Genomic DNA, 26484 nt, shown 5'->3' on the forward strand with positions numbered 1-26484 from the left:
ATGTTTTCAAATAAGTTCATGCTTGCTTTTTAAATTTTTATTTTATTTTTTATGTTAATCTCTCTTTCTGAAATGCCCTTATTCCAAGTCTATCCTGTAAAAGCAAATCATCCTTCAAGGCTCAGCCCAATTAATATCTCCAGTAGGAGAGTGGCAAAATAGGATTTCCATCTCTGGGGTTTTATGCAAACACTGGTGATTTATTTCCATAAAGAGTTACCTTTTCATTCACATGAGGATCATATAAGCATGGAGGGTTATACATTATGGTTAACATAACTGAAAAATTAATCAGAATTATTTTAATTTTACTTTTTACTAATTGTAATCTATTCCTCTTCCATGCCAGGAAAGAACACTGAGATTTCTTCTTAGATATTCCTGTTGTAGTTCTAGTTGGTTTCTATCAGATTTCAGTTGAAATGATCTGCCACTGTAATCCTCTGCATATGAGTTTAAATTCTCATTTAGAGAAATTAACATTTTCCCCCAAAATAGTGTCATTCTAGGTTAGGATAGGAAGACAAAATGCAGGATGTGCATGAATGCAAGAATTAATCTCTCTTACTAGAGATAAGTCAGAAATATGAAATGTGGAAAACGAAGAAATTACAATCTTAACTTTTGGCATATAGGAAAATGATTTATAAACCAGAGGAATTCATCCCAATGTCAACTTGAAGTTGTTGAGCAATAGGATTTTGATTTTTTAAAAAATTTGTCACTGACTCTGCTTACTTTATCAAAGAACCCATATGTCAGCTCAAGGTAGTGAGGCATGGAGAGTAACTGGGAATCTAAAGATGTGGATTCTGTTCTCAGTTCTCCCTCAATCTTGCACTAAACATTTCAGGTGTCCTCTAGGTATGAACCTCACTTACAGCAACTTTTCTTTCTTCCTCCACCTGCTTTGAGAAAGGGCAATGGGCAGTGAAACGCAACTGACTTCCCTCTACCTTTCAGAGCCATAACTTCTCCTATCTTTCGCATCATTTCTCAGCAATGCTTAAAACGAAGCCCTCCTTTACCCTTGCATTAAAAATATTTTTCGGTCTTTTTCAAATGCATTTCCCACTCTGTGACATTGAATTTTAATGAAAACTATTTATCTAGACTCTGTAAAAACCAGAAACATCATATACTAAAAAGTATGATTACATCAGATATTCTTAAAGACTGAAAGTTCACTGGCATGGATAATGCTCTTTGAAGATTCAACTGCTGACAAATCTGCACTCTGGGTAAAAATGCTTTCAGGTACACAAACATTATAGTCCATTCAGAATTTTAATTAATCTTGCCTGCGATGACCAATACTTACTTCAAAACTCTTGATACCAAATATAAATAATAAATATATTTAATACACATTTAAATATAAACAATAGTTTAAATCAAAACACAATTCTACAAAGGTCTAAAAGAAATGATTAAGTGGGAGGGTCTATTAGGAAGTTAGGTCAATTTTCCTAAGTAGGCTGTGCCAGCACAGAAAACTGAACGACAGTGGCTAGATAATAAGCCATACAGTGCTGAAAATACGGAGAGAAATTTTGAATGGAAAGGACATTAATGAGTTTAGTCATTTGACCTGTTGTTAAATATTTTTAAATGGTCTCTCAATGGGAGCTGGAAGGAAAGTTCTAAGCACAGTAATCATTGTGATTGATGAAAATGAGCAGATACTGAGATTTTTCAACTTCACACACCATAAATTCTTGACATCACATTTTTTTCCTTAGTTTGAATTTTTAAGAAATTCCAAGGGATAGTGGACCATGTCGGTGAAGAAAGTGACTTTTAAAAAGTTTTTCAGGTTTAAACAACCTAAGGCTTGTTCCATGTAAGGGACTCTACAGGTCTCAATTTTGTAAACCCAAAGTAATAATTTTTCCATAGTTATTAATGAATTAATATTTATGAAGCCTAGCTCCAACTTTTCATTACCCTGCAAAAGACAGTTGAATTAGTTATAAAGTTTTGTTGCATAAAAGCAGGGTCCCTGATCTTAAGGACCTTTCATTTTGAAATAATGATGACTTTGATACCAAAAAAAAAAAAAATACCTTGTCAATATAACAGTGTATTTTAGTGAATAGTTTTTCTTCATGCTGGTCTCTTTAAGGTCTCTTATTTAATATCTATTTGTAGCCCTCAGGAGATAGAAGGAAATGGCGTAGAACTTAAAATTAAATAAGAGCAACAAACTAGGGGAAGACAAATGAAGAAAAGAAAAAAGCCTCTTTTCTGCCTAGATTGTAGAGCTCCTGTCTCAGTCTCCCACACCCCTTTCACCATATGAAAGTATCCACCACAGTCTTAGTAATTATGTGATGAAAGAATAAATGTATGAATGAGGAGAAAAAATCCAAATGAGTTCTAACCTTTCCCTTTTAGTGTATTTATTTTATAAACATGCCTGTATGTTAATAGCACCCAGGAGACCTTTGCAGTAGAAATGTTTATAATGTTATATGATAGAAAAAGCTGTTTCACTATAATTCATTAGTTGTCTTGAGAATTAATTCCATTTTCTTCCTTGAATATAGAATTGACAAGTAAGCTATTCAAATTAACTGGTAAAAGGCCAAACAATGTCTTAGGATAATACCTAAAATTTTAAAAGAAAATATAGAAGATATTCCACCTTCCTTTCATTCATTTCATCCCTTTCTCTTCCCTCTCTAATGTTCCTCTTCCATTTTAGAAATACTGCCTTTTAAAAAAATTGAAAAAACTTTTTTTTTACACAGCTTCAGCTTGCTCTTTTGTCATGAGCACATTTGGAGTTTATGATAATACCCAAATGAATGTGTTTTGTTTTTTCTTTGTCCAACTCTGATGCAAAAATACTATCAGAACTCCTATTAAGTAGAACCATGGATTTGAGAAATTAAAGTGACCTCAAAGTCTAGATAAATGAGATGGTGCTCTATACAAAAACCAGTATTATTTTGTTGCTTCTATTTTACAAAAAAGAAATAAAAAATCAGAGAGGTCAGTAACTAAGCTCACACAGTAATTGAATAGAAGAGCTGAACTAAGAACTCAGCTTTTAAATCCCAGCCCAATATTCTTTTAGCAAAAATTCACTTTGGTCCAAGCATGAGATGTTTCTTTGGGTAATAGTTGTAATGGCTTAAGACATTCACACATATTCAAGAATGTCACGAGAAACAATGCCATCTACAGCTTTTATCTAACAAATATTGAGTGCCTACTATATGCTGGGCCTTGAGTTCAAGATGGAGCTTATCTCTGATTTCTTGGCGTTTATGGTCTAGTAAGTTAAAAGAGATAGTTGTTAAATTAATAATTATACAATGAAATGTTCAACTGCAAATGGGGTGAGAGGCACTGGTGGCAGTATCAAGAGTACATCAGAAGAGAAAGGAACAGATGCAGGAAGGCCTATTAACAACTATTGCAGGGACATTTTGATAAGAGACAATGTAGCCTGCCTTGTGGTGGTGTCAGAGTAGACAGAAATGAGCAGATTTTAGAGCTATTCAGGGCACAGAATCATTAGCAATTAAATATGGCCTGGATATAGGATGAGGGAATAGGAGATGAAAAGATGAGTCTTAGATTTTTGAATTGACACTATTAAAGTCCTGTTATTTGAATAATTGTTTTAAAATAATAATTTAATATAAACTTTCAGAGATCGTTACGGTACTAGTCACACTGACATCCTTGTTGTTTCTTGAATATTCCAGGCAAGCTTCCACCTCAGGGCCTTTATACATGTAGTTCCCCTGCCGAGAATACTCTTCCCCGGCTTATCTACATGACATGTGCCTTTACTTTCTTTAAGTCTTCATTAAAAGGTGACCTTCACAGGCCTTTCCTAGCCACCCTTTCAAAATTTCAATTTCCCCTCAACATGTCCTAAGCCTCTTTCTTGGTTTTATTTTTCTTTCATGCTTACTACTTTCTTAGATATTTTCTTACTTATATATAAATCCTTGCTTGTCTCTCCTAGAATGTAAATTCCATGAAGGCCACAATTTCAGGAATTTTTGTGTTTTATTTGTTGTTATATCTCTAGTATCTAGAAGATGGCATGGCCCACAATAGCTGCTCAGTGAATACTTGTTGAATGAATGAGTGCTTGAGTTAATTAATGTGGAACTCTGGGTTTCTGGAGTTATTTAGGAAATAGAAGAAAGCACTCCCTGTCATTTAAAAAAATGCCACAGTTGAATTTGGAATTAATGTCATTAGCGATCCTCAATATTAACCATAGGAACTTTAAAGTTAGCTAACTATATATGCTTTGAAACCTTGACTTCTAAAATTATTTTAAAAATAATATCAGTCATAGGAAATACCAAAAATTCATAAAACACAATTGCAACCTAAGTTTCCAAATTTAATGGTTTCAAGTTTTTATGGTATAGTAATATAACACATTATTTGCATTAAATTAGTTCATATAAATATTCTAAAAGCTCAGATACATCAAATTTCAGTCCCAATATGACAAAGCCTTGGCATGGAAACCACCATTAAATAAAATTACCATTTTCATATCTTACAACAAAAGTTCAAACAAAAAAGACTAAGATATATAAAATTACATGCTTTGTAGACAAAGTTCAATTACAAAACTACTATAGAATCCAACTTTGTACCTTAGCCATTGAAAGATGCTATTAGTAGGCATATATGCAAGATACAGGTAATGTGAAGGCTTTTGTTTCTTATTTTCTGAAATTGAGACTGAAGGATTAGAACCTGATAAATATCTTAGACTCCAATTTCCTTCTATGGCTGTGTAGAACTGGGAGACAGAAACTAAATTGCTTTATTTCTAGAACTCTAAGGATATATTTTATAGGTTCTTGTTCTAATGGATTTTTCTAAAACAAAAAAATTTTTTTAAAACCCTAAATGATGCTAGGGCAACACTGACAGAGAAAGTAATAGGTTGACAAGATTCTGTAAGTATCTTTATATAAAAGATGACTACTACTCTTTCATGGAATAGGAATTACTTGCCTGAGATGCCAAGCTGACTGAAAATGACTGACTGTGGCCATGGGTGGAAGCAAAGTGCATAATTCATAAGGCAATCAATCAAATCCACAGGGACGGCCTTGCAGAGATCATGATCTAACCACCCTATCTAGTAAGCTGTAAATAAAAACAAGCTCTTGAAACCACCTTACCAATAATTTTCCACTATCACAAGGGCACATAAATTGCACCTTTTATAATGGTCTTCATTAGGCTGACAGAGAAAAAACAAGAAACTGACTCCTATCAAAGCAAGTGGGAAGAATCCATATAAATCAAAGTACCTATGAAATATTTGATCCATAGATAGAAAAGGTAAAAAGTACCGCTCATTGAGTTGCTATCTAATTGTTTAAATGCTTCAGGTTTAGAGAAACTGCTTATTGTCCTTTAATTTCTTCTATTTAAGCCAAGCAGCTGTGTTCCTGTAAAGCTTTTATTTATCCGAATATTTAGATTTCATATGTATTGGAGAGATAGTTTTAAATTAATGTGCTTAATAAGATAATTTTACCTATGCCTTGAGTTAAATTAACCAAGTTCACTATCTAGGGTGAATCCATGATTGCAGGTATTCTTTCCAGTAGAATGAATTTATGTTTAAGCTGAAAAGATAAACTTTATTGCTTTCTGTAAAGCTCTTCATAGCTTCAGCTAGCTTATCTATTCCATTAGGCACTGATTTACCTTGCTGAAATGAGCCACTGAGCTGAGCCTTTCTGCCAATAGAAAACTGGACTTTAACAGAAAAGATAATGGCTATAAGCACAAAACCCACATATATGGAAGAGCAATAAATGTTCAAATTGGGGGCAAATAATAATAATAAAGCTTTATTTTATTGGCAGAAACTGTTGAGTCCCCAAGACATACACCTTTTTGTTATGTATTTGCCTTCCTGATTCTTACTGATTTCATAAACTGTAAAATAACAATAATAAAAAATTTAAAAATAAAATCATTTACATATTATCTAACCACTCTAAATTTTACAATGGAGTCTGTGCAGATGAAACTTAATTACTGTTACATCTTCACATTTATTACCATCTTCATTAATGAGAATTATATGACTATTTTCTCAATACCTATAGATCACATATCTTTTACAATACTTGACTCCCATAGAAAGTACAGCCATTGTCCTGTCCTCTTCAAAGGTTCTGGGCTGGCCACTGTCCAAGTATCCTAGGATAATCAATTTGCAATTGGGAACAACATGCCAATGGCTTCAAGTTCTGCAACAGTGTGCGTTTATAGACAGTCAGATAACTAAGGTCTTTGGCATATCATCTTGTTAATTCCTACGAAACTCTAACATAAAAATCTGTCTCAGTCATTCTATGAAGTGGGAACTCCAGGAATTCATTTAAAACCTCCAGTATAACATGTACAGAAGAGTAATTTTTCACTCCTTATACTTTATAAGACTACGTTTTGTAAGAAGTCTTTAAAGGGGATAGCATTATGATATAAATTCTTATGAAAACAGTTCAACTGCAATACATCTCAAATTTCCCTATTAATTTCTCCTTCATATTTAAATGTATTTTATAACCTATCACCAAAGAGAAGTCAAATATCTTCCATCTCTTTCTTCTATTGATGAGGAAACCCATAACTTCATAATTCTACTGCTGTAGATTTTCTCCAAGCCATCTGTTGCTGAGATAGGATAATTTTGCAGCAGGTTAACCACTTGCCTGATGAAAGAAGAGAATTTCTTCAAATGACACTGTGATTTTCATATTACTATTGTTCTTTCTATACTTTTGTGTCATATATCTTTACCAGTCCTTAACTATCATAATCACAACACAGTTTTAGTTCAGCTCAAAAGAATGAAACATTCCGTCATTTTTATGACTTACCAAATATAGTAGAAGAGAACTAAAATTAGACATAGAAATACTCACAACCTGATATGATAAAGAAGAAGAAAATAAAATAGTTAATTCTTCATAATTTTTGAACTGGTTTAACCTTAGAGATTCCTGCAAAGCTGAGGGTAAAAGCACTCTTTTTATCTTTGTAACCTTAAGAAGTCTTTTGAATAAAATCATATATTGTTAAATGTCTATGTCAAATTATATCAATAACTTTTTCCTTTTTATTAAATTATCTTTAGTTTTAATAAAATATCTTAAACATAATTTATATTCCCTTGTGCTTTCAAAAAGAAGTAGATTCTTCTGACAATAATTTCCAGAAGATAAGAAGGAAAACTCCACACTTAGTTAAAAATACTAAGAAATGAGAATATTTATAAAAAGAGAATTGATTATTGATTTGAAATACAAGTAATAATTACTCTATTTAAAGGATATCTCAGCAAAAGCTAAAGTGATAACCTTTCAAATTGGTACTAAATTGATTTTATTCAACTTGTTCTTTTAAACTATGTATAAATATAAAAATAACATGACATTTGGGTATTTCCAAAAGTCTATATATATATATCCTTCTCTTAGAAATAGAAAACTCTGATGAATGCAAGAATATATGATATTTTCAAGAATCACAGACTTAGATCTGGTAGAATTTAGATTTTGATGGCTTTTTGTTTAGTTTTTTGGTTTAAAAAGAGTTTCTAGTAACTTATTTTAATAACATCTTTCTATGGAAAAAATATCTTTCTATGATTATATACTATAGAAGGTTACAGTTGCTCTGAAAAGGGTATATTAATCTTCCTCCTTGCTTCCCCTCTCCCCCATGGTTGAGTTTTCTTAGCTTCTTGGAAGTCTTGAATAAAATCATAATGTGACTGCAAAGAAGGAAGGAACAACACTGAATTTTGTCTTAACAGTGAGTAGAAGTCCTTGATAGCTTCACATTTGAGCTAGATCTTCCTTCTAAACCAGGCTAAAAATACATGTTCTTTTTTGTGAAGGGAATACACCAGAAATAAGAAGCAGAAAATATAAAAGCCAAGGAAAAGTGTGAAAGGAAAGAATGTCAAGGTTAAAATGAAAAGCATTTCTCAGAGAATGGAGAGAGTGTTAACAAGTTTGTTCATGTACAAATGACATTCTTGCTTTCTTCTTTCTTTGACGGTATGGGTATATTCTCTCTCTTCATTTACAAGAAACACTGAACAATCCCATGGGTAGTATCAAAATTAAAAGGGAAATTTTAAATAATATTGTTAAGTCTTATTTCTTTCCAGGCTAACTGCTTTGTAACAAACACATGAGAAGAAAGTTGTAAGTAAGATTCAGGTCAAGGCAGAACTCAAAGCCCCCTGATTGAAAAAAAATGTGAATGCGTCCTCTGGAGCTGAGGTTAATTAAGAATTAAGAGATAGAGCTTTAAAAATAACTCCTTCAATAAAATGAATTTAAATAGAAGTTCTAAGACAACTATTTAATTTATCAGAGTCATATGGAGCTGTCTACTTATTATCAACACAATTATCTGAAGTTTACAGTGTTTAGGCAATAACAGCCAGAGAAACTGGTGAACTATGCTCTGACTTTGGAAGGAACATGAGCAATGGTAGAAGATGTCATGAGATCCTTAGGGAAGAAGGAATAGATGACAGTGGAACGCCTAAAAGATAGTCAAATGAGCTAAAAGTCAGGATTCTTCTACTCTAGACAAAAGATTTAAATTCATATCAGAAATGTAACTTTACTCTCTTAAGTCAAAATCCACAAAACAACAGAGATACATTCAAAGAGCTGTCAGGCAATGCAGGACTGAATGATTCTCTTACATGGTTTAGTCAATTTTTATTAAATAATAACCAGAGGGAATGGACATGTCATTTGAATCTCATATTTTATAGGCTAGTTTTTCAGGTGATGTCCAAACTCTTAGTAAAAAATCATAACCATTTAATCTTTAACACGTCCACCTAAGGGAAACTTAATTTTACATATGGAGGCAGGTGTGTGTTCATGTAATTCTTACCTGGCCCCCCTTCGGCTGGTATTTGATGTTGTCTGTTGATCCGATTTTGGACTTGACGTTCTTCAGGTCTGGCAGTGGTTGGTTAATAAGTCGTAGCTGCTTGGGAGTAGCAGGAGATTTTGGAGGAGTACGTATGATGGCCACTTTCTTCTCACTCGGCACCAAGATGGCAGACTTGGGGGTTCCTGGTGTGTGAGGGGTCCTGGGGTAGCTAGGGGTTCCAGGGGTGCCTGGTGTGCGCGAGGAATAGCTAGGGGGAGTGCCAGGAGTGATGGCGGTTGATCCAGGGGTGGTGGGTGTTGAGGTGCCACTTTTTCCTGCTCTACGAATTGGCTCTGACCCTATGTTAACAAGCAAAAAAGACAAAATCCAAACCACAGCATTAGAAAGTTCTCCTCAAGGCATCCCTCTTCCCATTGATTGTTAGACCTCATAATACATTTAATTTCTAAAGCATTTAGAAAGAGTTATGAATGATCACAATAACCCTCAAAGAGGTAAAACACTCCTTTCTTTAGGTTTAAAATCTGATGACACTCTGTTTCAACTGGCTTTGCTGTTAATATGAGGATAAAACTGGGTTATTCTACCTAATCTCATGAGTGCGTCAGAAAACATTTCCTATTTGTGTGATGGTTAAGGTATGTGGATCTGCCTTTAGTCAGAAAAAGTATACTTAACTTTCTATGTGGACTCAATGTTTACTAAACATTGCCTAAATTGCATGTAGACCATTCATTCCTTTATGCAGCAAATTTATTCTGAGATCCATGTGGATCCACATCATCAAACTGTGCATCTAGATCACATAGCTTTGGCCTTGAAGCATGATATTTATTGAACTATGTTTCAATATTATTCACTCAGCTTACATTGAGGAGTAATATGATGTACTAATGTGTTTGTTAAAGGCTGATCCACTATGTCATATATTGTTCTACTATATCATCTATTGTTCCCTTTAGAAGGAAGTTTCTCTCAGCTCTTAAAAATTCTATTTATTTCTTTGGAAAATGGGATGTTTCAACCACATATTCATAACAAATCTGATTGTGTTTTCTCCTCAGCTTTCATCACTAGGTTGGCAGTTTGGAGTCAAATCAATGATAACCCACAAATGTCAATTATACAGGATATTCTGAGATGTATTTCTTTGTCTCAACTTCTTCTCAGTCTTGTCTTATTATTCCAACCCCCCATTTTTGTCTACTATATTTCTTTCGTATTATCTTTTTGAATGTAGATAGTTTTAAAAAATATGCTTTTTAATTACTATTTTTAAAAGAAACAGTAGGCAGCTTTTAATGTCATTTCAAAGCATTTTTGAAGAGAGGATGATATGATTAAGAGTACAGAACTTTACAGATTTGAAAGCACTTTCATGACTACATTTTCATTTGATAACCAAACAACATAGCATCTATTATTCTTGATTAAGAAATGAGGACATTGAGGTTTATTTGGCCAGGTGATAGCTAAATTCTAATCTGGATATGATATTTAACTTCTGGTAATTCACACTTTTAAAGTACTCAAATACCATTTGCAATTAGTTGCTTAATATTTGTTTAACCTTCCCCTAGTTCTAAAAATCATTCCACTAATAGAAGACTCTTATTTACATTGTTTATATTTATTATACACATTCTTTCACTTTTTTGGTATTTTATAGAAAGGGCATGGTTTTTTCATTTTGTTTTGTTTTTCCTGCTAAATACGTACGTTATATAAAATCAATGAATCTTCCAGAAATTTTATAGAGGATAAAGATAGGACTCAATTTTAAAATCAATGGTGTGAAAGGAGTCTTAGAAGCCATTAATGCAAATGATCACCAGTGCAAAAAGTTCTTCTTGAGAAGGGGACATTTAGCCTTTCCTTAAATATTTACAAGATGTAAGCTCAAGAGTTTCTTATATAATTGTAATCTGCAGACAATATAAATCTATCCATTGGTATAGATTTAATCTCTTGGAGAAATATTGGACTATTTTACTTTCTCTTTCAGTGAACAGTTTTCATGTATCAAATGAAAGTCATTTTGGTCTTTTGATATAAGGGAAATAGACATTTCGACTGATAATACAAAAGGGATAGGAGAAGACTACAGTGATAAATTAGTATGCATTCTGTGATTTTTATGTCTTTCAACATAATTGACATTTCAAAACCAGGATGAAACAACTGTATCCAGCTTGACTTTTTATAGTTTCCTTGACCTTGGTTTGTTTATGGACAGTATTTTTTTTTTAAAGATTATTCTTTCCCCTGCCCCTCCCCCTCAGTTGTCTGCTCTCTGTGTCCCTTCGCTGTGTTCTGTGACCGCTTCTATACTTATCAGCGGCACCAGGAATCTGTGTTTCTTTTTTGTTATGTCATCTTACTGCATCAGCTCTCCGTGTGTGCGGTGCCACTCCTGGGCAGGCTGCACCTTCTTTCGCGCTGGGCGGCTCTCCTTATGGGGTGCACTCCTTGTGCGTGGGGCTCCCCTCCGCAGGGGACACCCCTGCATGACACGGCACTCCTTGCATGCATCAGCACTGTGCATGGGCCAGCTCCACACGGGTCAAGGAGGCCCGGGGTTTGAACTGCGGACATCCCATGTGGTAGGTAGACGCCCTATCCATTTGGCCAAGTCTGCTTCCGGACAGTATTTTTAATATAGACTCAAGTCAGTCACTATGTCCTTCCAAAAATCTCTCTAAAAACCTTACTTCTTCAAATGTTTTCTCTATGGCTTCACGGCCTTAGAATAGCTCAGATCATTTTGGATGAGGTATCTTTTCTTTATTATTTGCCACTGTAGCTAGTGCTAGTGCCTTCAGAGGGCCTGAGCATTGTACATGTTCAACAAAGTTTTTTTAAATTAATGGAATGAACTGGATTCATAATTTATTAGTGTGTGCTGAGATTTTTTTTCCATGTAGAGACTGAGCTGAAGCAATATGATACGGATAATGAAATAAAATTTTTATAAAGAGTTATTTACATATTTGTAGAAAATGTTTTTAAATTCAAGAAAGGTAAAAGAAGTTTTTGAGTTGGATCTGAAAAATGAAGAGACATCACAAATATTAAGGTCTAAACATTGCTGTTGGATGTACATGATCAATTTTTAACGTAATGTATAGTATGACAGTGGTAGCAATTTCCATCATTTGTTATGTTTCTAAATGACAGAGATAATATTTCTAAGTCCATTTACTGAGCAGTTCTCTAGAATTATTTCCTTCAGATAAATGTATATAAGATAGTGTGCTAATTAAATTGATTGAAATGATATATCTTAAGATGTTAGCATCTATACATGCTCAATACATAGTTGCTATTTTGTTATAATGGAAAAATACTTAAGAAAATAATTTGAATCTGTGCTCTACAAGATATTATTAGTAGCAAACTAACAAAAACAACTCCACTTATCCATGTAAGTGGATAATGATTGGAATATTTTCATATTCTCTATAAAAACTGTTACAACTACCGATCAGGTCATTATGGGCCATCAAGCAAAAGAAATTGAAGCTACTGCATAGAACCTGCTACACTTACAGCCTTGTTTGGAAGGCAGATTTTTTTTATCAAATTGAGAGGATATTAAGTTTTGATTGTCGACTATCCAGTTAGGTTTTAGAAGCTGGAATTATAGAAAGGGTAAAGCTTATACAGATGTATATTTTTAAAATCCCTGACTACTGTTTTTCTCTATTGGTTACTTAGAGTTCTCTTTATTGCTCTAATATTTGAAACAAGGGAGAAAAAGGGACCATCTTATTTAATGAATATTAGGGCAACGTAAACCCCTTTTCTCTATTCTTAGGACAAATATGATCCATTTCTAATACATGTTTTATTTGAGAGATGTAAAAGAGAAATACATAAGAAGCTCTATGCCACTTATGGGACTTAGAATAAAAATGATGACAAGGGAAAGAAAACCAAAATAAGCCTACTTGTGGTCCGTCGTGCTGAAGAGATGGAACTGTTGAGAGAGAAGGTATTCTCATCTCTGTCTCCAGATACACCACGACGAGGAGGAAGAATAGAGGAGGGTCTTGGCAGAGAAGAGCGTTTTTCTGGGCTCTTGGTTATGCCATCCTGATCGGGGGGAAAAAAGACAGAGGTTCTTGAGAATCTTTATTTTAATTATATAACTCTGATTGATTTTTTTTGCTTTTGAGCTGATGAATTTATTTTAATACGCTCTACTAAGTTTCATATAATCACAAGTATTTTTACTTCATGACTTAAAAAGTATTCATATTTGCCTGAAGGTTTTATAAAAACACATTATTTTGCAATTAGTTCTAATAATTGAAGTTCAAATTCTAAATGATAGTATTGGTAAAATTAATTTACTCCAACAATCTTCACAAAATTAACTGTTTTACTTAAAAATCATTATTATTAGTCTGAAAATTCATTAGCTTCTAGAAAGGACTTCCAGTAAGGCAATGCACACATGATATTCCCAACAATGACCACTTCCATATGTTATGCACTGATGTGACAGATAGTCTTATGCATTTTATATCCATTTTTATTTAAATCTCACCAAAAATAGTTTGCACATTTAACAGCAGAAGAATCAGGCTTAATGTGATTATACAACATATTCAAGGTCACCCAGTGGCAGAGTTAGGATTAAACCTTGATGTATTAGAACTATTGTATATTATATAATATATATTAGGTTATATACAATCTCTCATACTATGCATAATATAATTTGTTAAATCAGTTTGGGTTTAAAATTTATAAGATAATTAATCAAGCATACAATAAAATTAATATTGGATATTATATCTAGAGAAAGACACATTTTCTATACTTTCGTACTTATATTAAGCTGTTAATTATTGAAGTTTATTTTGTCTTTGTTTTGAAAGGGGTCTATTATGTATATTTCAAAATCTAGAACTTAAAGTCTTTGCTTTCATACATTTCCTGAACTGGGTCCTGTAAGTTTCCCCCATATTATATTATTTTCTGCACCTTTTATTGACCTGCTGCCTTACCTTGTTACCTGATTCTGAGTATGGCAAACGGTCTGTGGAGCCTGCTGAGGTGGGCTGTATTAAAAAACTGTCAGAAAATGTAGCCCTTTTAGTCAAACTAGGGCAGGCTGAGCTGCATCTTGGGGACTTTGTGCTACACTGTAAGGCAGGAATCTTTGACAAGGTAGAATTCTAACCATGAAAGAAAACAAACAAAAGCACAAAATAAACCAAACTATGAAATAAAATAAAAATTGAAAAGTATAAACATATGAGAAATTAGATGTTTACCTTTATTAAAAGACATGACAAATGGTTATAATCAATGATGGAAATGTATACCAATGTGACAAGAGATTTTCATTGAACACCTCCTTTTAACTAATTAATTTAACATTCTCATATAAAAATAAGATAAAGCTAAGTTGTTTGAATGTATATTAACCAGGTCTAGACCAGATTTCTATGTAATTTGCTTGCCTTTCCTTCAGAATGTTGTGACTGTTTATGCTTGATACATAGTAGAGACCCAATGAATATTTGTTGAAAAAATGGTGGAAAAATGGATGGATGAATGGATGGATGAAAGAAAGAAACAGTATTGTTTAGACATGGAGAACTTGGCTTGGTAAAATTCTGAGACTGAAGGGAGTGTGAATGGTTTGATACACATATCCATAAGTTTATGTCTAACCAGAGAAGCTGAAGACATGATTGAAGGTGGAAATGCTGTAATTTACCCTGTGAAAGAGGAGCAAAAGAGACTTTCCTGGAAAGAAAAGAAGCATGCTAGTGCTAAAACCTCATATGGTTAAAGCCCAAGGCCTAAGTTTAAACAAACCCCTCTGGTGTGGGTTACTTTGGGCGGTAAGAGTCACTGGAAGCCCTTTGAGGCAGCTCCTTTCCTTCTGGAGCCAATTGCTCAGGAATATAACACAGTTTTAAAATGTTCTTGTTGTTTTTGCTATAAGCTTAGGTTATTCTGAAGGTCTAATTATAGAATGTTTTTGGAAACAATTCAACATCCTATATCCAATTCAAAGTAATACATTGAAGTACATATACATAATATGTAGAATTTTCAAAGTGTTTACTTTAAAAGTGAACATTACATTCATTCTTGCTTCTGTGCCTTCGGAGAGGAGGAAAAATTAATTCCCTAAAGGTCCAGTTATTACACTGTGACATGTAAGTGAAAATTGGCTACTCCTTACAAATTCCAAACTCTGCAAGTTCTCTTGTAATTGAAATCAGTCTACTATCAGAGAACACAACAAGAATTCCAAATCTTAAATATACCGTTAAAGGATGTATTACCAATAAAAACCATTCTTTATAAAATAAGACTAAAGATTAGAAGAATATTAATGAGCATATAGATAAAAATATTCTTTACGGATCTCTACGTATAAGGACTCTAATTAATCCATTGCCTCACAATTATACCATGATTGGAAAATATCTTGAGTCTGTTGGAATTGTTTCCCTAACAAACACAACTTTTAAGGTATATACACAATCCATATTTTGATCACAATTCAAGAACTTTAAAATAAGGTATATTTGAACCCTGGTAATGGGAAAACTTTTTTTTTTTAAAGATTGAGAATATTTATTTTAAAACACTCTACATCGACTTTAATCAGAGAATTGTTGCTGTTATATATAGAGTCCATTTTACGAGTAATCTGCATACTGGGACTAAGTAATACACTAGAATTAATAACATTTTTATGTACAGACTAAAGTTGGTATGCTGTGTTATAAATTCTAAAAATGAAAGTCAGCACTGAAGAGATTACTCATAAAAATCACAAGACTTAATTTATAGGTGATGATAACCCTTGGGGAGACTGTCTGTAAGTATAAGAAAGTGAGCTGGATGCAGCTATTTTGGAGAAAGCTATGCTGGCATGCCACATGTCTCTTGGGAGACTCTGTGTAAAATATAGACAAGTATGACAAAGCCAAGGAGATTATCTTCAAATAATTAATATGACTTGGCTGTTACAAAAATAACAGTTGAAATTGAGATTTTATGTAAAGTTTTAACCTCCACAATCACTTCGGCAGACTCACATAAGCCCTCACAGATTGCAAAATCACTTCTTGTTTTACATACCCAGACTCTTGAGTGGGAAGTGTAAGTGGGTCAACAAGAGTCATTCATTTTGATTGATCCCACCCACAAAAGGCTGAAAATTAACAGTATGATTTAGGCAAGAAAAATGGGGTAAGTGGATGGCCTCTAGTTACAGAAGACAACTACTAATGCTATGAATAAAATGAGATGAAATGAAGGACTATGGGTAGGTCAGGTTCATAATAAAGATCAACTAAAAAATCAGAGAGAACTGTTCTGATGGATATAAGAAATATAAGAAATAAATCAAATAAAAGTTAATCTTGGGATTTTAGGAAACATATAGGAAGGGGATAAGATTAGGAAGGAAAAAGAGGATGATAAATGAAGAAAGTTAGAATGATGACATGGTCTCTCTTCTTCAGAAAGACTAGATGGGCACCGACGAGGGAAAATAAAAATTTGTGTTAGAAGATGTAAATGGTTTCTGTCCTAAGTATAAGCACTGAATGCTGATTGCATTGAGATACTTGAAAATCAAGGAACTTGAAAATTTCCAAAAGGTCTTCCAAAGTCCACTTAAAAATTCTTTTCCTAAAAGAGGAAAGCTCATCCTTGCTTTCTATATCTGTACTTGATGACTTTAATCTTTCAAACAGTAATAATTACAATATTTATTGAATTAATGCTATATACTATAGTGTGTAATGTTTATAGAATTATTGTGTTTAATTTTCATAACTATTACATCATATAGGAATTTTTACCCTATCCCCTTATTTTGGAAAAAGATCATGGGGCTAATAAATGTTTATGATTTGTAACTGGTCTGTTGTATAGCCCTGTTCATAAACACCAAAATTTGCTAATTCTTCAAGGCACAACGGGAACCAAATTGTGCTCGAAATAAAGCCTAATATTTACCAGAATAATAGATGAATTCTATTACTTGCCTTATGTTCAGGAATATGTCTCAAAACATTTATATAAAAATCAAAGATTTGCCTTTATCATGTAAAGCCCCTCAGGTTCAAGATGTTATAAAGAGTTTGGCTGTCATTGGAAATGAATCAATATATTTCACAATGAATCAGTGTGTAAGACTAAAGTCTCATCAGTTTTTAGAAGAGTAAACAAAGCACTGCAATTTACATATCAGCTGTGATTGCCAAGACTCAGAATATTGTGATAAGCTACTGATCAACATCATGGAGGTTATTTGTTTTACTTTTATGAATTTGTTAGTAGTGTTTTAATTTTTTCTGTCAATCATAGAGAAGTAAAAATATCTGGCTTTTGTTTTTATGTAACCAAAAAGACTTCTGCAGTAAAACTGCTAAAATTACAACAAAAATTAATTTTAAAAATCTAATAACAGGGAATCAATTAATATATCATAAATAAAAGTGTTAGTCATTAAAATGACATAGTACAAAAATGTTTAATGACATGGAAATGTTTATTGTTTAAAAAAATTATTCTCAGCATAGATTTCTATTTTTGTTATTAAATGTATGGAGATGCATAAAAACGACCTAGGATATTTTGTATCAAAATGGCAACTGTACTTATATTTACATAAAGGAATTATAACTAATATTTTACTGCTTTTTGTATAGCTAAATTGCTGCATTTTGTCATATTCTTGTTCTTTGAAAAACAATGAAGATAAATTATAAAATATAGTTTAATGTTGATTATGACAGTTGAACTTAATGCTCTGAAGAGTAAATTGGGCTCCTGGTTTTTGATAGATCATGGTGTTGTTTCATGTGTTTTTGTTTTACAAATAAAGAGGTAGCCTCACCAACTATCATCACATGTCATTCCAGAAGATGTTAATACATGCCTGATGTCACCAACTATCACCACATGCCATTCCAGAAAATGTTAATACTGCCCGATGTCACCAGAATCTTTCACTTCTGGGTAAGTAAAAGATTTCAAATGGCATTTGAGTAGCCATCTAAAGCCTAAATCATATCTCAAGTTATTAAAACATTACAAATTGCACAGAAAACAATTTCAAATAAAGAACAAGGAAAAACATATTTTACTCACAGAGACTTTGTCCTTTGCCTGTTTAAATAAACTGGGAGCCTGTGTTGAGTCCCCACCTGCTGCTGTTGAAAAGAAAAGACACAAACAAACAACCCCAAACTTAGTGGCTGAAGACCACATAAATACATTTTTCAGTACCTTTGGGATATTTAGTTGTGTCAACAGACTAATGGAAAGCAAATGTTTATTTAGAGGTTCAAATTCAATAACTGAAGAAACCTAAATAACATTATAGGAAGTGGTTTCCACAATACTGTGTGCTAATTAATATAACCAAGTGTCTACCAAAGCATGTGTAAACAAACCAAATTATTTCCCATTGATTATCAAGGCCCATTTGAATCACTGTTTCATGAGGATAGATTCTTTGGAATAAGTTACTCCCAGAAAGGGGAAGTGATTGGTTTCTAGGGTTGGCGTGATATAGATGAGTGTCCATGGAGATTCCCAAACCCTATTCTTGTTCTGGAAGCCAATGGCACATTTGCAAATATTTTTGGCATTTTATATTCCACACTGTCATGATTAGCCAGCCCCATTCCCTCTGCACCCATCCATTTCATAGTATGAATGACACAATTCTCTAATGTGAAAATGCACCACATAAGAGGACAAGGGAAGAAAATAGTTTGCCAAGGAGACAAAACATGAGAAGAATTTTAAATTCAGCAGTATAAGACACGTTCCAGACATGCACTTCCTATATGGAACTAGTACCACATCTGTTACTGTTGTTTCTCTTACTGCTGTTTTATATGTCTGGTTTAAATTTTAAACTCCATTTTCTCTACCATACTTTTTGTTGATGACTTACCTGCCTTAAATGTCTTTCATGAGTTAAAACAATCCTTTGTGTTTTTGAGAACTATCTATATTTTAAAATTCTGCTTAGAAAATAAAATACTCAGGCTTGTGTGTTTACTTTCTCCTTAATTATTTTCACCAGAGAGAAAACCTTGTAAAAATTACTTATCTTTATAAGCATTCCAAATGTGTTCCAAAACACATTTCTTATACTATGTGCAGCCCTAATGTCTACACTTTACTATAGGGTATGTAATGCATAGTAAGATTTTCCACAATTTCTAGACTGGATTCTTAAAAGCAGCAATGCAAATAATGTCTTCCTACTGCTTCTATTCTATATATCAAACTCCTTTGACAAATACAGCGTGCTTCGAACCACTGAGCTTCATGTTTGGTATTGTTTTTTGCTAAAATAAGTATCTTACTAGTTGATTAGAATAAGGGAAGATGTTAATTGGTCCAAATAGCTTAAATTTTCTTTAAAGATTTAATAGAACAAAGGCAATTTTACTTTCAGAGCGGTAACCTGAGTATCAGTGATGCAGGCACCACATCAAACCATTTGACATTTCCTCTGAAATTCCACAATTCCAATGTCAACTTTCCATCCACAAGATAGGATATAGGATCTTTATATCCAAACTAAGAGACTGCCTGTCCAAACATTTATCTAACTAGAAGAAAAATGTCAAATTTAATGCTTCTGAAAACTTGAGTAAATGATCTAAGATGTGATAGATGATTTACAGATGCTTTGTTAATTCCTAACTCCTAAGAAGAGCTTATCCTGAATCTTTACCATCAAGGTTTGTGTATAATTATAAGCTTTTCACTTTCAAAGTCCTACCTTAGATACCAGTCCTTTGAAGGAAAGCACATGAGATGTTCCTACACGAAGAACACAAATACAAAACACTTGGAATGCTTAGGATACATCAATCACTTTAATTTTCTTTTTATTCATGTCAAAAGTTATGCTGCCTTTAACTTTTAAAAACATACAAAGATTTATAAAGAGGTATTTATGACTTAGAATGGAATGGAAGGTAATCCTTTCTGAGTCAGCAAGCTGTATCTTATTTTATATACTGCAAGTGTGTCAATTAATGGCAAAATAAAGCACATCCTCAATTCAGATGATCATAGTAACATTATATATATATAAATATATAATATGTTCTTTACAATCGAATTTAGGAATAAAGTTTTCATTAAAATATTTGGGCTTTCATTATAATTTCATTCCTTCATTCCACCGCTTTTTAAAACTTAGTAAAAAATGAGAACACTTTTGCAGAAGAAAGAGAAGGAAGAAGTTAGCAAAACAGAAAAAAATTTGGGTTTTAAGAAAGTCAGGAGAAAGGAGTTTTATCTTAGAATTTTGAATTACATAGGAAAATTTAACCATTTGGATCTAACACACTTAAGAAAATCCTGATGACAAAGTGTCAGCTAAAAGTTATAGTACAATAGGTTGAAAGTCTTGTTAATTTTGGATATGAGGAATAAGATCTGATGACGTTATTAGGCAGTTTCATTTTTTGTTTATTTCATCTAAAGCAAAATGATTTTTGCAAATCACAATTTTATCCCAGTGTTGCATTTCATTTTCAGTCTCTAAATCACTATGTATTCTTGGTGGTTTTAAGTAAATTCATCAACATCAGTAACAGATTTGGCAGTGACAATGTAGAAAAGAGAAATATATATGGGTTGAAGCATGAGGGAGGTAAAAATGCAAAATCATGGGAATGCATACCATGGTTAAATTCATCACCATCATCTAACCAAACACAGAGAATGAAAATAGAAAGCCCCATAACGTGACACTAGAGCACAATGCCAAGATACAATCACGCACTAGTTAAGTCTGAGCATGAAAAAGAAATAGATGATCATGACCTCTTCTGCGGGGTGGGGGTGGGGGGTGGGAAGAAAAATGATACAAAACACTTAAGTGAAATTGTTCATGACTGCCAAGATTCTTGGAAGAAAAACAAAATGAAGAAGCTGCTACAGTAATGAGATTAAAAAAAATACATGTCTATGTTTGCCAGCCACATTGCAGAATTGAACAGTCACCTGTCGTTTTCCGCTTAACACAGGAGAGATGAGTTGGTCTAGTATATTTGATAGCAGGTTTTAAAATGAATTTCCTGGAGGGAGAGTGGGCCTGAACTTCTGTTTTTTTAGCAAGTTCAGCCTTCTTATAAACTGCTATGAATAAGAAAACACAAAAAGCATATCATCAGGAAAAAATAAACACTTGAAGCAAAACCAAATGAAATTTCATAAACAATCAATTATCACTGTTAGGCAGTTTCTTCTACAAAAGAGGAATAATGAGTTACTTCAAAAACATTTTTAAAGAAGTGATTGTTAAATGAACCTTTTTTCCTTCTCACTTCATCTCTGGAGACTGTGCTAGGTTCCTTTTTAGCTATTTTTCTTTCAGGAGTGGAAATTCTGCCTCTCCCGGTTTTAAAAGGCTTTTCTTTTCTATGTTTCTCAAGAGATGATCTCCGAGCTTCCTTTTCAGCTTTCTCCTCTTTAGGAATAGTTTCTAACTGTTCTGTCATGATGCTCCTATCATCATCTGCGGATCAAAGCAAATCATGACAACAACAACAATAATGAAAACATTAGTAACAAATGTTCAAAAAGCCTTCATATATTTAACAAAATGCAAAATAAAGAAATAAAAGAACATTTTAAAATGTTATATTAGGGAGAAAAAGTACTTTTCCATTAGGTTATTGGGCTTTGTTTGGGAGTAGAAAATTAAAAAAAAAAGAATGCACACCTTGAGTGTCCACCCAGAGGCTGTCAGCATCCATGATGGAATCATCAATGGTGGTCTCGTCTTTGTAATCATCGTAGGTTTCTGTCTTATATTCTGAAAGCGCAACCTCTTCTCTCTCAGGGGAAGCCGGAGCCTCTGGGGAGCCATCCTTGGGTTCTGCCTGGGCTTTAGCTGCCTCTTCTATCTCCAGTTCTTCTTCGTCCTGAGGAGAGGGTCTCGCTTCCACCTCGGGCTGCTCTAGGGTGGCAAATCGCACACTGTGCAAACCAGACTCCCCTTCATCAGTTGTGGTTTGCACTACAGTGATGAAATCATCCTCAATGGTCACAACTGATTCAATTACTCCTTTGTGTTCACCTGGGCAGGTCTCCACAAATTCCTCTCTGACACCTGGTATACCCAGGTCGGTAATTTGAAGGGTGTCCGAACGGAAGAGCAGCTTGTCATATTCTCCCTGGGCTTCTATCTCTTCCTCCTCACTCTGAGCCTCTGCTGGCTCAGACACAATCCCTTCAGGCAATGGCTCTGTAACATCAGAGGTCATGATAGATATATCTGGGGTCTCTTTGATTCCTTCTTTAGGCAGCTGAATAAATTCCATCTGGACATCAGCTCTCTCATCTGTGGCTAAATTGGCCTCTGAAATAGCACTTGTGCAAGGTATTTCCACAGACAATTTGATGGCAAGCTCATCTTGAATTGGAGATGTTTCTGGAGATGTTTCCTTCTTGCCCTCATCAGGTTTCAAGGACTCCATGGTGAGGCTCTCATGCTCACCACTAGACTCATAGGACTCCTCTTTGTCGACAGCCTCCTGGTGAACCAAGTCAGGCTTAGCCACCTTCTCTTTGACTTCTGTCTCACTAACTTTGGTGCCTTCTTTTATGTGGCCAGGCTCAACACCCATAAGCATATCTGCCTCTACAGGTGCTTTGGAAGAGGGAATTAGGTCCTGTTGTGTAGCCTCAAGTGTGAGTTCTGGTGTCTTCCCAGGCCCTACACTTAGCCCCGCTGCCATCTGTCCAAAGTCACTGATTTTAACATGTAATTCACTCTGTTCCACTTTCTCTGCAGCAAAATCTAGCTCTGGTTCAGCTTTGTTGGATGGTTCTACCTCAGCAACCTCTGGCACTGAACTAAGAGCTTTCTCTGCTTTCTCAACCATGAGAGGTGCTTCATCCTTTGAAAGAGTCTGTTCTTTGACCAACTCTTCTTCATAGGTTACTCCTATTCCAGATGTTTCAACTTTATCACCAGCCTCTTCTGTTTTCTTGTCTTGCTCTTTTGAATCAGCATGCTCTTCACTCTTTTCTAATACAGTATCTAGCTTATCATTAGCTTTCCTTTCCTGATCAAACTCCCTACCCAGTCCCAATTTATCATCAGAGATATGTGGGGATGTTTCTTTCTCAGCACCAAACTCATCTTTGACTCTTCCTGCAGCTGCCAGTTTTACTTCGATCAAAGAGAGGTCTGTAGCCAAGTCTCTTCGAACTTTATCATCAGTGCCTTCATAAAAGGAACCACTCTCCCCTGATAAATTCTCACTGTCTTGAACAGGTGATGGGAGTGGGACTGTGTATTTATTGAATACACAGTAGCCCAGTTCTTCAAGCTGACTATCAGTTTTTACAATGACATGGTTTTCATCAGTTACAGGGGGCAAACCAGTACTACTCTCCTCAACCACAGTCTTGGATGGGACTGATTTCTTCCTGGCAGCCTCAGCATCGGCACTCACAGAAGCTAATCTCGACCTTGTGCCTGCCAGATCTAGCATTTCTGGCAGGTCAGGGGCCATGACAGTACCATTTTTGTAATAATCTTTGGCTAGGAAAGGCGATTCACATGAGGTCTCAACTTGAATATTGTCCTCTCCTGTAACTTTTTCTTCCTCTATCTGTTGTTCTTCCTCTTTACTTTCTACTGGGAAACAAGGAGCTTTCTCCAGTGCAGGTGTAGTGGCTGGAAGGTAATCATCTCCTTCATCCAAACTTCCACTAGTGTTGGTTAGAATATCAGAAGCCAGAGGAGAAAGATCATGCCCTCGGCCAAAGTTAAATCCAAGGGCTATGGAATCCAGGCAAGACATGGGCAAATTGATTGACATGCTTCTTTGTTCTATTGCAGATCTACCACCAAGTCCTAAACTCCTGCTTAGTGTCAAATCATCCTTATTCTTACTGTGGAGGTCCCTTTTCTCCCCATATACTTTTGGATCAATAGTGAACATTCTTTCTTGAGGAGAACTGGGTTCTTCAGGTAAATCAGATGGATGACTCTGAGCAAGAGTACTATAACCTGCTTCTTGTGCTGGAGCACTGGGCTGGGATTCTTTTCCTGCCTGAGATTCTTTGTCATCATTTTTCTGCATGGGAGCTAGGGTATCAAAAGACTCATGGACACTTGTGTCACTCAGTTCATAGTAATCACTGCCTGGTTGAAGCTGAATGCTTTTTGTCACTTCTTCTTTCAGTGCAGATGTTTCAAAGTACTTTGACATTCCTGACTTATCTTCATAAAATGACATGTCAGGCTCGGCTGATGTTGCAGCCATAACCTTTTCAACCTTGGTATCTTTGTCAGCAACTTTCTCTTCAAAAACTTCTTGGGTTGCACTCTTTTCACTTAGTGTACCTGGTTCAGTGGAGACTCTCTCCAAGATCTTAGAGGTCGTGATTGAATCTGTAACTGGTTGCTCCAAACTTCCAGGGTATGAGTCCTGTTTTAACATCTCTGCAGTGGGCTCTTGGCCTTCCTGTTCTTCTTTAGAGAAGATGTGCTCTGTGGATGTCTGAATTATGCCTGTTTCTTCATCTGCCAATTTTGGGGGTTCACTCTCTTTTGGCATGGCTTCTTTCTCAGGAATGGTAGTTTTTTCTTGAGATTCCTTTTCAGTAAGTGTAGGTACCTGTCCAGTGAGGGTAGAAGTTTCTTTTTCCTGCACATTTTCTTGCTTTATATCCCCCTTTTCTTCTTCCGAAGCTTTCTCTGAGATATCTTCCACATTTGGAATGTCAGCCTCATTAAGTGCAGAAATTGCCACTGCAGCTGGCACTTCTGCCGTTTTGTCAGGTTTATCTTTAAGGGGCTCTTCAACTTTATAACTATCTTTGGCAGTCTCTGGGCCTCTGGTTTCTTCCAGAGTTTTTTTGTCACTTGGCTGTAAAAGGACAGGGGCAAAGGATGATGCTTCTGCAACTATTTCATTCTTTATGACATCTAAAGGAAGAGTGAAGCTTCCACCATGAAAGGGACTTGGCATGGGAGAATCAAATTGTTTCCCTTCCCATTTTGGAATATCCTCAAGTACATCTTTTTCCTTCATGGGTGTCAGGGGGCCAGGAGACATTGGAGCAACTAAACCCCACTCATCCTTTTTTGCTTCCATTGGCATTTCAATGAACCAGTCCTTTTGCACTTTTGGAGGCTCTGCAGGCAAGTCAATGCCAGGTACTACTAGGCTTGGTTCCATCTTCTGTTTCATGTCTTCTATGCCAGCACCAAGAGTTTGCCCAAACAGAGAGGGCGACACATTTTCTTCTTTTTTGTCTTGTATGTCCTTTTCATCAGGGGAAGTTTGAGTAGTCTCAAACTGAGAAACTAAGGCAGCATGTTTGAGGTCTTCACCAGGCTTACTTTGTTTCTCTGACTCTTTTTCTTTCTTGTCTAACGGCTCAGCTGGAGAAGGATCCAATTCCTGTTGATCATGGAACTCCATCTTCGAGGCTGTAAGTAAACCTGAAGTAATTGGGTTGATTTTTAACAAATAGGCAAGTGCTTTAGGGCATTAAGCTTAAAATTATATTTTGAAATGATAAATGAATGGTGGGTAAAAAGAAGAATTATGGAACATGCAAGCATGCTACCCATTTAAAAATAAATATGAAAATGCCAAGATTGAGATATATGTGCACTATGGTTAAAATGAACTCCTGTTGTGAATTAATATGTACGGTACCTGTAAGAAGAGTATACCTTTGAATATTCTTTTGTCCTCTTTGTTTTATCTGGTTTCCTAAACATTATGTGATATGTATTCTAGTAGAAAAACATCATATGCCTTCTATAGCTAAAAATTATAAATTAAAGAATATTGAATATGTAGCTAGTAATAGAATACAAAAGAATACATTTTAAGAGCTAAATATAGATAGGCATTGATTTTTATTGAACCTTTCATTAAATTTCTCATTTAAAAGTAAATTGGCAGGCTATAGTCAGAGGACTGACTAACTCATAATATAGGTGCCAATAGTTTCATGGGTTAACTTGATTAACAAATGGTAGGACCATTCTTTTGGGTATCGTGTGGTGACTGCCATAAATATTTAGACATCATTTGTATTTAAATTTCAGAAATATAAATTGATATTTGCTATTGACTTTTTTTCCATTTTTAAAGCTTTTTATTATATATATATAATTCAATATTGCTAGTGACCTTTGCTAATCACTTACTATGTGCCATGACCTAAGAGCTGACAAGCCAATTTCTACCACATATTCAAAATTCCTAATTCTTAATAATTTCTTAGTCTGTACGATAAATTTAAGAAAATCTGAATTATACTATTAATACTGGAAAATCATGTGAATAACAAAATTTTTATAACAGGCAATTATTAAAATACCTTTTCCTCATGGGCATAACCTCATTTCCTGAAACATGACCAACGAGAGAAGCAATGCCCAATAATGGCTTAAAAGATACTTCCCAGAAATAAAATAACCCATTTTTATTTTTACTCATCAATATAAAACATGTCAGAGTCCCACCCTGTCAAAATATTTCA

The 26484-nt window shown here is 34.5% G+C and overlaps 1 protein-coding gene across 50 annotated transcripts in view; it reads right to left on the bottom strand.

Moving 5' to 3' along the window:
* MAP2 (microtubule associated protein 2) overlaps positions 1-26484 on the bottom strand; it is a 308607-nt gene that overhangs the window by 12549 nt on the left and 269574 nt on the right. For 9 of the 50 annotated variants that reach the window (XM_058300244.1, XM_058300242.1, XM_058300243.1 and 6 more), the window contains 6 exons: positions 21689-25417; positions 21275-21481; positions 20968-21102; positions 18079-18140; positions 12891-13035; positions 8938-9278 (listed from right to left, as the gene is read on the bottom strand). In XM_058300244.1, the coding sequence (XP_058156227.1) occupies positions 8938-9278; positions 12891-13035; positions 18079-18140; positions 20968-21102; positions 21275-21481; positions 21689-25417 (4619 nt within the window). Of the gene's footprint in view, positions 1-4354; positions 6726-8937; positions 9279-12890; positions 13036-13955; positions 14127-18078; positions 18141-20967; positions 21103-21274; positions 21482-21688; positions 25430-26484 lie in introns of those variants that run through there. The other 41 variants (XM_058300230.2, XM_058300226.1, XM_058300231.1 and 38 more) reach the window with 10 other exon arrangements.

This window comes from Dasypus novemcinctus, chromosome 7 (assembly GCF_030445035.2).
Source record: "Dasypus novemcinctus isolate mDasNov1 chromosome 7, mDasNov1.1.hap2, whole genome shotgun sequence".
Classification (NCBI taxonomy): Eukaryota; Metazoa; Chordata; class Mammalia; order Cingulata; family Dasypodidae; genus Dasypus; species Dasypus novemcinctus.